General features: G+C 36.5%; 1 protein-coding gene across 3 annotated transcripts in view; it reads right to left on the bottom strand.

The window, feature by feature from the left end:
* The window catches only part of SMARCC1 (SWI/SNF related BAF chromatin remodeling complex subunit C1), a 187,673-nt gene that overhangs the window by 88,408 nt on the left and 85,091 nt on the right, over positions 1 to 14,174 (bottom strand). For all 3 annotated transcript variants that reach the window (XM_030845340.2, XM_070046656.1, XM_030845343.2), the window contains exons 14-18: positions 12,188 to 12,309; positions 8,965 to 9,036; positions 6,389 to 6,502; positions 5,660 to 5,813; positions 4,530 to 4,643 (exon numbers count right to left, since the gene is read on the bottom strand). In XM_030845340.2, coding sequence (XP_030701200.1) covers positions 4,530 to 4,643; positions 5,660 to 5,813; positions 6,389 to 6,502; positions 8,965 to 9,036; positions 12,188 to 12,309 — 576 coding nt within the window. The remainder of the gene's footprint in view (positions 1 to 4,529; positions 4,644 to 5,659; positions 5,814 to 6,388; positions 6,503 to 8,964; positions 9,037 to 12,187; positions 12,310 to 14,174) is intronic.

The following is a 14,174-nucleotide window of genomic DNA, read 5'->3' as shown; positions in this document are numbered from 1 at the left end:
CCATGTAACAACACTCAAATCAATACTGAAAAGCACCCCTCCTTAACCTCCAGTTGTTAACAAACCACAAAAGTATTGATACACACTATTCTGAATTCTACAATCGTAGGCTAGTTTCTGTGGATCTGAATTTTATAATAACAAAACCATTCAGTATGTAGTTTATGGGTCTGGTTTCTTGTCCAATATTATGGTAAGCAGATTCAACCTCACTGTTATATGAAGAAGTGAAACATTTCATCTCTGTATACCATTACATTGTTTGAATAAACCACAATTTATCCATTATATTATTTACAGTTTTTGACTATCCTGGATAAGGCTGCTATGGATGTTCTCGCACATTCTTTTATAAACCCATTTATCTGGTCTATATAGTCAGAAGTTGGATAATTGGGTACATACATGTTTAGCTATAATCGTGTTCTCTACACTTTTACTTTCTGGAAGAACTTATGTAGATTGGTATTATTTCTTCCTTATGTGCCTGGTACAAATTCATCAGCAGAATCATCTGGGCATAGAGTTTTGTTTTTAGGAAGACGTTTAACTACATATAGATATTGTATAACAGTGTATAAATTATACATTTGAATAAGGTGGTTCAAGTATATAATTTCTAGTGGCTGCTCTAAAAAATTATCACAAACTTGGTGGCTTAAAATAACAAAAATTTATCCTCTCACAGCTCAGGAGGATAGAAGTTCAAAATCATTATGACTGAACCAAAATCAAGGTGTTAGCAAGGCAATGCTCCCTCTGGAAGCTCTAGGGGAGAATAAATTCTTTGTCTTTCCTTCTTCTGGTGGCTGCCCCAGAATTCTTTGGTTTGTAGCCACCTCATTCCAGTATCTGCATCCAAGATCACATAGATTTTACAGCCTCCTCCTGTATGTAAAATCTCTATACTTTTCTCTTATAAGGACAAACGTGATGGTACTCAGAGCCCACCAGAATAATACGGGATTATCTCATCTTAAAAATCTTTAACTTAATCACATCTGCAAAGGATCTTTTTCCATATAAGGTAATATTTACAAGTTACAGATATGAGGACCTGATTTCTTTGGAGGACATTATTTTTAACCTAATATGTCAAGTTATCTCTATCCTGGGAAGACTTTTATATCTTTGTTTTTCAAAAAAATATATTTATTTATTTGGTTACACTGGGTCTTAGTTGTGGCAGGTGGGCTCCTTAGTAGTGGCTTGCAGGCTCCTAAGTTGCAGCACGCAGCCTCCTTAGTTGTGGCATGCGAACTCTTGGCTGCAGCATGCATGTGTGATCTAGTTCCCTGACCAGGGATTGAAGGTGGGCCCCCTGCATTGGGAACACAGAGTCTTAACCACCAGGGAAGTCCCAACTTTTATATTTTGTTGCTTTCAAGGGATTTGCCCATTTCATCAAAGTGTCAAATATATTACCACGAAGTTGTTAAGCATATTTTTTATTGCCTTTATATATAAGTAGAATCAACAGTGATGTACTCTTTCATTCCTGATCAGGGATTTGTGTTTTCTCTTTTCTTCTTGATCACTCTTGGCTAGAGGTTTATCAAATTTATCGATCTCTTCAAATAACCATCTTCTTATTTTATTAATCTTCTCTATTGTTTTCCTATTTTTGGTTTCTAGTTTAATTTTGCTGTGGTGAATCAACCACATTCATTCCATATGTATAAAATCATACAACCACACTGTATAATTCCAATCATTTAAAACTTATGATACTAATTTTATTGCTCAGAATTGTGTACATTTTGTTGAGTATTCCCCGTGAATTTTATTATTATTATTATTATTTTTTTTTTTACTTTTTGCCTGCACTGCGTGGCATGTGGGATCTTAGTTCCCTGACCAGGGATCGAACCCACGCCCCCTCCAGTGGAAGCGTGGAGTCTTAACCACTGAACCACCAGGGAAGTCCCCCCAAGAACTTTAAAACAATGTGTTTCTGCTATTTTGCAGAATCTTCTATGAATACCAATAGACCTTATTGGTTGATAGTGGTGATGTAGGTCTTTTATACTCTTGCTGACTTTCTATTTGTTCTATCAATTACCGAGAAAGGATCGTTGAAATCTCCAACTATACTTGAGTGTCTGCCTATTACTCCTTTCTGTTCTGTCAGTTTTTGCTTTGTATGTACTTTGAATGTCTTTAATTAGGTACATATGTATTTAGGATGATTGCATCCTCTTGATTAATCAATCCCCTTATCATTATGAAACACCTCTACTTCTGGTAAAATAAGTTGTTCTGATGTCTACTACTTTTATAAATATTAATATGGTGATTCTGGCTTCCTTTTGTTTAGAAGGTATGTCTTTTCCCACTCATTTTCTTTTAGTCTGTGTCTTTGTATTTAAAGTGGGTTTCTTGTAGACAATACATGTTTGTCCTTGATTTTTTTAAACCAATTTGACAATCTCTGCTGCTAAATTGGAATATTAAAACCATTAATGTTCAATTCTATACTACTATCCCTATGGTCAGATGTAAATCTTCCATCTTGCTATTTTCTATTCTTCCCATCTGTTCCTTGTTTCCTTCCCTCTTGTGGAGTAACATTTTTGTGAAGTATTATTGTTTTTATTCCATTATTGGCTTATTAGTTATGCATCTTTAAATAGTTAATCTAAGATTTACAATATCCATCTCTAAACTGTCACAGTGTACTCTCAAATAATATTTTAGCACTGTCACATATAGTGTAAGAACTTTAATACAGTATACTTCCAATTCCTTTTCCTGTCCTTTTAGTGATGTTTGGTCTTCAATATCAATATGCTGTGAACCTAAATACATATTGTTATTTTTGGTTTAAACAGTATTATCCTTTTAAACAATTAAAAATAAAAGGGAAATGTCTTTAATACTGACCCATATGTTGACCTCTTCTGGCACCCTTTATTCTTCCATGCAGATCCAGTCCCCTCCCAAAATGCTTTATCAAATTATTAGTTTACCCTATAATCAATCCTTCTCAACAATTTCAGAACTTTACAACAGTTTAACTCAATTTATTCTTCTTCTGCCTTTCTGCTATTTTTGTCATTTCTACATGTTACAAACCTCCTAAAATGTTCGTTGTTTAAAAAGTCTACATTCCTTTATATTTAACTACTTATTTACACTTCTCCATGCTCTTTATTCCTTCTCTAGCATCACGTGCTTCCATTTGGAATCATTACCCTTCATCCTGAAGAACTTCCTTTAGTGTCCTTACATTGTGAACTAGTGATAACTGCTCTACCTTTTGAATGTCTGTGAACGCCTTTATTGCACTTTCTATTTTGAAAGGTGTTTCTACTAGATACAGAATTTCAGTGACAATTTTCCTTTCAGCATTTAAAAATATTATTAAACTGTCCACTGGTTTCTATCATTTCTGTTGAAAAGTCAGACATCAGTTTTATCACTGTGCCTCTGAATCTAATGTGTCCTTCCCCAACCCCCCTGCTCCTTGGCTGATTTAAGATGTTAGCTTTAAGAGTTTAAGCTCTAGGACTTCCCTGGTGGTGCAGTGGTTAAGAATCCGCCTGCCAATGCAGGGGACACGGGTTTGAGCCCTGGTCCGGGAAGATCCCACATGCCGCAGAGCAACTAAGTCCGTGTGCCACAACTACTGAGCCTCTGCTCTAGAGCCGCGAGCCACAACTACTGAGCCCATGTGCCACAACTACTGAAGCCCATGTGCCTACAGCCCGTGCTCCGCAACAAGAGAAGCTACCACAATGAGAAGCCCATGCACCGCAGCAAAAAGTAGCCCCCGCTCACGTCAACTAGAGAAAGCCTGCCCGCAGCAATGAAGACCCAACGCACCCAAAAATAAATTAAAAAAAAAAAAAGAGGTTAAGCACCATTTGCCTGAGTATGGTTTTCTCTATATCCAAACTTGGATATGTTCAGTCTCTCTTATTCTGTGAGTTGATAACTTTTCATTAGTTATGGAAAATTTTTAGGCCTTACATCTTCAAGTATTGCTTCTGTACCATTCTTTCTCTTCTCATAGGTCTCTAATGATAAATATTAATTCTTTTGACTGTATCTCATGTGTCTCTGTACTCTTTTCTCTTTGTCCTGTCCCCCCAACTTCAACCAATTTCTTTTCCTCTTGCTGTTTCAGTTTCAATGTATCTATTAACCTGAGTTCACTAATCCTGTCTTCTGCTGTGTCCAGCCTGCTGTTAAACCTAGCCAATGGGTTAATTTCAGTATATTTTCAATTGTTCAACAGGTATTTGATTCTTTTTATATATTCCCATTCTCTGTTGAAATTCTCCATTTTCCCCCTCATTTTAACACATTAATCATAGTTATTTTTAAATACCTATCTTCTAACCATACTAAGAAAAGGTAAGATACGTGACTTTTATAAAATGTCATCAGATTTAAGTAGAAAGCACCTCCTTACCTTACAGAAAGTAAAACAAGTTTCTTATGGAAAATGATGCTTCTTAGAAGGAAGAAGGACAAAGAGCACATGCTAGCTTGTAGTCCATATGTCCCTATAGAAAAATCCTTACCTTTGCTAAGGTTTTCTTGGAGTAAACGTCAGTACGAAGACCAAAGTTCTGCAAATCAATTGGTTTTTCCTTGTTCTTCTCAGGAAAATTTAACATCTGCTGAGCAGCAGGAACCTATGAGTCAAATAAATGATAAATGGCTGTATTAACCTCTACAAAGTAAACGGGACAGAGGCTTTTAACGATGTTTAATATCGGCACTTAAACCACTAGAGATTCTACAAAAAAATAAATACCTACACCTTACACTACACTTCTAACAAAAATTCAACATGTAAGAAACATTTTTTTTTTTTTTGCCTAAGTCACAGAGAATATAGACAAGTCTTCTTTAATATTTCATAGTGGAGGGCAATTTATAGGTTAGATTCGTGTTATTCCAACTGAATGGTATACATAATCCGATTGACATAATAATCTTTTCAAGGGACTTCCCTGGTGGCGCACTGGTTAAGAATCCACCTGCCAATGCAGAGGACACGGGTTAGAGCCCTGGTCTGGGAAGATCTCACATGCCGCGGAGCAACTAAGCCCGTGCATCACAACTACTGAGCCTGTGCTCTAGAGCCCGTTAGCCACAACTACTGAAGCCTGCGTGCCTAGAGCCTGTGCTGCGCAACAAGGGAAGCCAACGCACCGCAACAGAGTAGCCCCTGCTCACTGCAACTAGAGAAAGCCAGAGCACAGCAAAAAAGATCCAACGTGGCCAAAAATAAATAAATTTAAAAAAATTATATAGAAGAGATTAAAAGAGAAAAAAAGAACGTGTGCATAGATGTCCACTTTCCAAATGTTAGGAAGGGGAAGTTCTAAACAATTTAACACATTTATACAGTCTGCTTCTTTATTAGTGTCTTCGATGGCAGAAGTGATAAAGGAGCCATGAGTTATGAAAGCAAATCTCTAAGAGGATAAAGCATAGACTCTTGGCATTAATGGGAGAGCATTATCTTAAACAACTAAATATTCTTATGGACTCAAACATTTACAACATACAAAAACAAACAAACATAACCTATCAGCTAAGAAACAGCACTATTATATGACTATAATAGTAATTCCTGAATATAAATGCAAGAAGTGGTTGTCTATTACCACCCAGACCTGAAAAAAAGGCTGCACTAATTTACCTGAGGTGATCGAAGATGTAGAGGTACAAGCCCAGAGGGGGTATCAGCTAATACATTGAAATGAGGAGTCGGAGGAGGTCCCATTGCCATGGGTCGACTTTCTGGATCCACTTGGTAATTAACAAGCCCCCACTGCTCTAAAAAGGCATGAACCCTGAAGAATAAAGCTCTTAAAGTTAAAATCTAGAGAATGTACCTCATCATCTTCATAAGCATCATTACATTTCATTAAAAAACAAACGAAAAAAAACCCTAAGTAAACGTGTTCTCTTGTAGGCTATGAACCATCACAAAGTAACTGACAATTTTGGTTTGAGGGACAATTTCTACAAACTCAAAATAATGTTGAACATAGCACCCCCAAACCTAGTATAAAGCCTAATCATTTCAATCACAGAAACGAGGGAACAAATGCTCATGTAGGTCCATGGTGAAAGAGCTCACACATAAACCAAACTCACAGGAGGAGACCTACATTTTGTTTTTTTCTTTACACAGATTTAGGGCACAGAGCTTATCCATTCCCCATCCTAACCCACTCTCCATCTACGGTCAGTTTATGATTAGACCATACAATAAAAGATGTAAAATGTAAAAATTAAAAAAACAAAAAGATGCTTTAGGTATTTTATTAACCAAGAAAACATCCAGTTTAGTCAACCTAACATTAGCAATGTATCAGTAACCACCTGCAGTGAAATATCTGAGAAAAAGTCAAGACATCCTTACCTCATCACAGCACATACATCTCCAGTCAAGTTCCTCCGACAAGCAGTGCTGGTTAAATATTCCTGGGGATTTAGGCGGTATGTGTCGATCATAAAATTTCGATATGCCAAGTATCTAAAAAGTAATGGCAAAATTCATAAGGTGAACACACATCCTTTCAAAAACAGTAACTCATAGAGCCAAACAGTTCCATATTCCTCAACCAAATACAACAAAAAGTTAAGACAACAGTCCAATAAACAATAGTGATAATGTACTGAGTATTTACAGTCATAAGTGTAACTCAGAGTAAGAATCCCTAAAATGCAAAACAACTGTCTACTAACATATAATAAGCACAATAGAGTAATCTGATGAAGACAGTGTGAAGTAAAATAAGTACAACCTTGGTCACAGAGGTCAATCAATAATCCTTAGTTGCCTGCAAAATTTGCAAGTAACACTTGGTTACACAGGCTGTCTCCCTAACTACACTACTATATACCTAGCATTTACTGTGTGTCAGCCATAGGTCTAAGCACTTTCTGTGTAGTAATGCATTTAATCCTCACAATCTCTGTATAAGGTAGGATCTATTATTATTCTATTTATAGATGAGGGTTAAAGAATTTGTTCTATGGGACTTCCCGGTCGGTCAAGTGGTTAAGACTCTGTACTTCCAACACAAGCGGCGCAGGTTTGATCCCTGGTCAGGGAGCTAAGATCCCACATGCCATGAGGCACAGTGGCCAAGAAAATTACAAACAAAATGCACACACACACACTCACACACAACTAGAACAGGGAGCTAAGATCCCACATCTCGTGAGGCACAGTGGCCAAGAAAATTACAAACAGAACACACACACACACACACACACACAAAAAACTAGAATTTGTCCCAGACCACAAGGCTGGTTAAGTGGTGGAGCTAGAATTCGGCTAAGTGTGGTGGCTCTGGCTCTGACAATGGTTATATACTTCCTGACTTTTTTTTTTATCAGTTTTTTAGAGATCCCAGCTATGCGACAAGTAGAACCTATGAAGCCAAACTCAGAGGTAAGACAAGCCATATAAAAAAGGAGAGAAAAACTGAGATTCTGAGTCATAGCAGATTCCACATCCACAGTGTACCCAAGCATTTCTGCCATAAAATACTTAAAACAAGTGTGTAAAGAAGGTAGAGACCTAGCAAAACTTCTTACCACAAAAGTAAAGCAAAAGAATAGCAGCTTGACAAAACAACAACCAAAAAAAAAAAAAAAAAAAGAAAAAGAATAGCAGCTTGAAGTTAGCTACATCAGAGTAAAAAAGGTATACTATTCAAAGAGTCTGGTATAAGCACAGCTGGATAAACAAAGATTGAAAGGCGAATTTACGTTTAAATGGGCTAAGTTGTGCTTTTAAATAGCAGACTGCCAAGAACTGTAAGTATTTATAAATACTGGCAATTTGCAATTCGGTGGCAATAGGCAAATTAGCCAGAAGAATATACCATGTCTAAATAGGTGAAAAAACCTGACTGGGCTTCTTATGCCAAATCTTTGATTTTGGTTTTAAATGACTCCTTACAGCTTTGTTATGAAAAGCTGAAATTTGCTGTGACACCTAAACGTAGAATCTCAAACTATCATGGATAATTTACCACGAGAAAATATTTATTATTTGATTTTCTGTATTACACCCATGTGCTTTGTGTGTAAAAGCATCCTTCCCTAAACAATTTAAACAAGAGACATCTATTTGCACAGTCACATGTGTATAACAGACAACAGATTAACACTATGAAGATAAGACACGGAAAGGTAATTATAGTGTGATAGATACGGATTTATTTTAGGGGGCAAGGATTTCTGGAAGTCTATAATTAAGGGTCACCAGGCAAAGATAAAAATACTTCCTAATGAACTTCTTCCTTCTAATAGAAGTTTTTCTGCTTCCAATGCAAAGCACAACAATGCTTTATGTAATTAAGATCAATTTATATGTAGCTATTATCATCATACTTGGCATTCTCTTATTTATTTATTTTAAATTTTTTTGGCCGCAGCCCATGGCATGTGGGATCTTAGTTCCCCGAGTAGGGATCAAACCCGTGCCCTCTGCATAGAAGCACAGAGTCTTAACCACTGGACTGCCATGGAAGCCCTTGGCATTCTTTTAACTAGAAGTCATTCATAAGGAAAATAAGATAAAGGTTCACTTTCTCCTAGATTACATATAATACATATAATCAATAACAAACAGGTACTCACAAGGTGAGTTAGGGAGAAAACTGGACTCGGTTTAGTGAGTATCTGTTACTGAATTCAATCTTTAGCTGCAAAAGCTGATGTGTATGTATCAACAGTTCAAGATTGAGGAAGAAAAAATTTGAAACAATTTCCTTTGAAGCAAGGAGTACTGTGTAGCTGAGATATGAACACTGTTCTGAACAGAGTAAGATATTTGTAAACTTTCAGACAATAGCAAAGATTAACTCAGAAGGGGTGCTTTAAGAACCCCCTGCCAAACACATCCAAATATTAATTTTTCTTAATACTGGTCCCACTAAAATATGTAACAGCATCAGGATTACATCTTTACATTTCACTCACATCTCCGGAGTCTTGGATTTGTTTTTTCCATTGAAAAACTCAGGAAGAGCACGCCGTTCAATCACATGAATACTGAAGGGGAAAAAGACAATTAGGAATCCTCTTAGAAAAATAAAATCCTGAAATTTGAGCTAAGCTTGTTTAACTTTCAAAGTGAAACTGATAAAACCAAAAACTGAGCCCTACTTGCAAAATTTAACTGGCTTACACAAGTTCCTATGTATTAACAGTATGTAATAATAAAATTAAAGTATATAATATATATTTATAAACTTATATATAATATATACAGCTAAAGAAAGCTTTCCCTTTCTCACCCCCAATACTTACTGTAGTTTTTCTATTCCCATAACCAAACTCTATAAACATAAACACTGAAGAAAAACAACAACAAAAAACACACTGAAGGCTTCAGATTTTATGTTCTTGTCATAATACACTGTAACTAGATGATGAGCCACAAATTAGGAAAAGTTCTTTGGAAATTGGATGACAAAAATCACAGTACTTGGCATGGCAACAAATTGGTGAAATGAATGATCGACCAAAAGACAACGAAATTGACTGTAATCGGTTTCTCAGGCTCAACATTAATGCACTTTTTCATCCAGCCCTCAGAAACTTTGTGGTGAACTGAATTTTTTAAAATAGTTCAGTGATTTACTGCTTTTAAAAAAGATCACAGAACTAATTTTTAACATTCAGATAAAAAGCACTGATAATTTTATAAAATGTTACAGGTGATAAGCACTATAGAGACCATGTGAAATGATCAGGCCTAAAACACTCTACAAATGAAACCAACTGTACATTTAGCACAAAGGTTTTGACATTAATGCTAATCAGTATTTTTCCTGATGACACATTTTAGTTTCTCAGTGCCTTTTCAGATATGCAACATGTACAGAGATTACATGGGAAAGAGCAAATCAATAGTCTGTGAATACAAATAAAAGCATTCACTCTTTCATTATTCGGTAACATTTAAATTGTTTGAATTGGATACTACCAAATACTATAAATAAAATGAATCACCTGGAAACTTACAGGAAGATGATTTCTAAGATGAATTTATGTTCCATAGATACATGTATAATGAATTTCCAAGTTTTATTATAAGGAGAATAACTGTAAGCAATTAATAAACTGGTCCTAATATACCTCTCATTGTTATGTTACAGGTTAGGAAGAGGCCACAAAGACAATTTCACCAAGAACAAAACACACAAGAATGTTTAATCACAACCACTTTCTTTTTCAAAAATCTATGTTTGAAGTACTGGCAGCTGATTCCTTAGGTTCTGAGAATGAGTCAAGTAGTAGAAGGAGTGGGATATTCGGAATCAGAAAACCTGAGTTCTTCCAATTAGCAACTCTGCAACTTTGCACCACTTCAACTGAGGCTGTAGTTATCTATAAAATAGGGATATAACTAATACCTCTACTGTCCATCTAACAGCACACTTTGTGACATGCAAAGATCACTATGCAAATGGAAGTGTTTCTGTAAACTATAAAAACCTAAAACACTATGTACTGTTATGACATTCCCCTTTTTTGAGGGGAAAATGCTAGTTTCTCAAGCCATTCTGAATCTTACTCTGTAACTACAAATAACAATAATGAAACTTCCAAATTTCAAAGTAATTTAACATAATAATCAATGTAATGAAGACTGACCTTCAAAGAAAAGCAATATACTTATTCTGTTTCAGCTTCTACTTATTCAAAACAATGAGGAACAGCATTCAGAGTTAGTTTTAAAAAGTATGCTGGGGGCTTCCCTGCTGGCGCAGTGGTTGAGAGTCCGCCTGCCAATGCAGGGGACATGAGTTCGTGCCTTGGTCTGGGAAGATCCCACATGCCGCGGAGCGGCTGGGCCCATGAGCCACGGCAGCTGAGCCTGCGCGTCCGGAGTGCTCCGCAACGGGAGAGGCCACAACAGTGAGAGGCCCGCGTACCGCAAAAAAAAAAAAAGTATGCTGAAAAGTCTCAATAGTAGAGGCCATACCTTGTGGTTTTAGACAAAAGTAAGCTATGACTCAAATGGACCATCCACCCTATTCTTTTAAGTTGGTTTTAAAAGATATATGTGTGTGTGTGTGTGTGTATATATATATATATATATATATGCACAGGACCACGAGATTGTAAGGGCAGCATCACTAGACTAAATATATAGCCTTCCAATCAAAGTACCTTAAAGAAACTAACATCTATTTGGAGTTCTGGTTCATACATTTAAAAATAAAAAACTGTCCAACAAAAATCAGCCTGACGTGAAAGAGTTACATTTCATAAGTAATCAATTAGTAAGATAGGTACATCTCCATTTATTTCCAGCCATGTTCCAAGGGTGCCACGGTGGCTGTGATAAATGACAGGGAGGGTGCTGAAGAGGTTGTTTTCCTGAACTCTTTTACATGCCAGGGTTTATACAAGAAAGGGCTCCTGTTTCCGATTAACATGAAGCCATTATTGGGTACTAAGATGAATTTTTCTTTAAAAATTTCCATAATGTTTAAAAATCATATAATGAACATCAATATTTTATAATTATTAAATACTCAAGCATTTGCCTGTCTGAACTAAAACTGACTCCAAATGAGTCAGGTTCAAGTTTACAAAATTTTATAATCCTAAATTACAACATAATAGTTTCTATCCCCAAGTAAAACAACCAAAAGAACACAGTCCAAAGTTAAAATAAAATAACTTTCCATTCCCCTTCATCCAATGTGACAGTGATTACTGATGAGGGGACCTGGGCAGAAGAGCACAATTTTTAAAATAAATTTATTTATTTATTTTTGGCTGTGTTGGGTCTTCGTTGCAGCACTTTCTCTAGTTGTGGCGAGGCTTTCTCTAGTTGTGGCGAGCGGGGGCTACTCTTCATTGCGGTGCGCGGGCTTCTCAATGAGGTGGCTTCTCTTGTTGCGGAGCACAGGCTCTAAGCACGCGGGCTTCAGTAGTTGCAACGCGTGGGCTCAGTAGTTGTGGCTCGTGGGCTCTAGAGCACAGGCTCAGTAGTTGTGGCGCACGGGCTTAGCTGCTCCACGGCATGTGGGATCTTCCCAGACCAGGGCTCGAACCCGTGTCCCCAGCATTGGCAGGCGGATTCTTAACCACTGCGCCACTAGGGAAGTCCTGAGCACAATATAATTTCAAGGAAAGTTTTCCCACTCCTAATTACCATGTTCACAGATGTAAGCAACCTACTCACCAGTTATAATCAAACCACGATGCATAGCTAGGAATAATAATGTGATTGGTCTGCTCTGTCACATTATCTTCACCAGGGTCAACTGACCGACTCTGATCACCTTTGCCAGGATCTTCATCTTCCTGTAGAAAAGAAGCCAAAGTTCAGAGAAAGAGAACTACAGAGAGATATGGAATAGCTTTCAAATTTCTAATAGCAGGTTACAGAAAATGCAGCTAGCTGATCCAATTTCAAGGACCAGGAAAACAAATTTCAAGTAAAAATAGCCTTTCACAGTTTTTAAGGTACCTTCACAAGATGTCCAGATGAGATAGCATATTTTTTTCCTCCTTTTTACAGATGAGGGAATCAACTCATAGAAAGCCCAAAACTTTTTCCACAATAGCCTGCTCCTTATTTGTCTAGTTTTACCTAATCCTCGAATCACAAATCTAAATTACTAGTTCTCAATTTATAAGGAGGTAACACAAGGACACTGAGACATAATGATAAGGTTTCCCCAATCCCAAAGATTGAGTACTAAGTATCTGCCAACAGCGATATGTGCAATATCTCACTTATTCCTCACAGTAACAGCAGGTACTGTTTATTATCTCTTTTGTGGATGAGAAAATGATGCACAGAGCTAACAAGACATAAACAGGATAAAACTCCAGAAAGTGCAGCTAGAGGGCCTACACTCTTAACCACTCTTACTGCTGAAAATTAGTTCTGACTTTTATCACATTTATGTAGGTTTTGCAAATGATTCCACCTAAAAACCTGGTTTTGCTAATACAATAATTTCAAAAAGCACTGCTTTAGGTCAAAACACAAGAACATTTTTTATGCTACCAGTAAACAGTAATAATTACTTTTTTTTTTTTTGGCTGCATGTGGGATATTAGTTCCCCGACCGAGGCCCACAGCAGTGAAAGCACGGAGTCCGAACCACTGGACCACCAGGGAATTCCCCCAGTAATAACTACTTTCAAATAATATTATCTAACATACGCTTTATATTCAAGGGGATCCAAGTGTCCCATAAATGTCCTTTACAGATTTTTCTCCTCAATACAGAACCTGATCAAGGAGTCCATATTATATATGATATTCATGCCTCCTTAGTCTCCTTTAACCCCTGCCTCCTTTTTGGGGGAGATTTTATGACATTAAAATTCTTGAAGAATCCAGACCAGACAGCTTGTAGAGCATCTACCAATCTCTATCACAATGATTCTTCATAATTAACTTCAGATTAAACATTTTCACAAAGAATACTACAGGAAATAAGCTTATTAACATTTAGATATTTTCAAATTGTGTAGAGTTCTATCTATCAATCTTTTATCTGTGGTGTTTTTACTGTTTTTAATCATATAAAATTCTTTTCTGTTAAGAAACCAGTCAAATTTTGCATCATATTCTTTTACAAAGGTTCCATAGTTTAATTTCTACCTTTAACTTAAATCAACCTAAATTTCCTGTGTTATATTACTTTAGGTGAGGATCTAGCTACTGCTAGAAACTTAAGACAGTAGTTTCCTTAAGATCAATGAATATCAAAAAAAAAATTTTAATGTATGAAATCATCAAGGAAACGCTGGTTGTTACTTAAATGATGTTGAAACAAATATGTTAATATTGATGACAAAGGTAAGGAATTTTATTTCCCAAACCAGGGAAGCTAGCAAAATCTATGCTCATCGTTAATTTGTTTTTGTGGCATAGGTTCTACAAATTCAATGTGATTCAATTCAGAAAATTTTCTTTATTCAGGAAAACTAGGGAGAGGCTGGTATTGAAATGAATAAAGGCTGACAGTCTACAGTTTAATCATCTCAGTGAGGAAAGAAGCAGGATGATATCATGGGACTGGTGTTAGAGTAACCACCTCTAACCATCTTAGGCTTAAGTTACATAACAGACTTGTCTATAGTTTCAAAAGTACTCCCACCCTTGGCATAAAAAAAAGTGGGGGGGGGTAATTCTTTGCTTTTCTATTTTG

The sequence above is a fragment of the Globicephala melas genome, chromosome 11 (assembly GCF_963455315.2).
Source record: "Globicephala melas chromosome 11, mGloMel1.2, whole genome shotgun sequence".
Classification (NCBI taxonomy): domain Eukaryota; kingdom Metazoa; phylum Chordata; class Mammalia; order Artiodactyla; family Delphinidae; genus Globicephala; species Globicephala melas.
The sequence above is the reverse complement of the archived record's forward strand: the minus strand, read 5'-3'. Positions and strand labels throughout refer to the sequence as shown.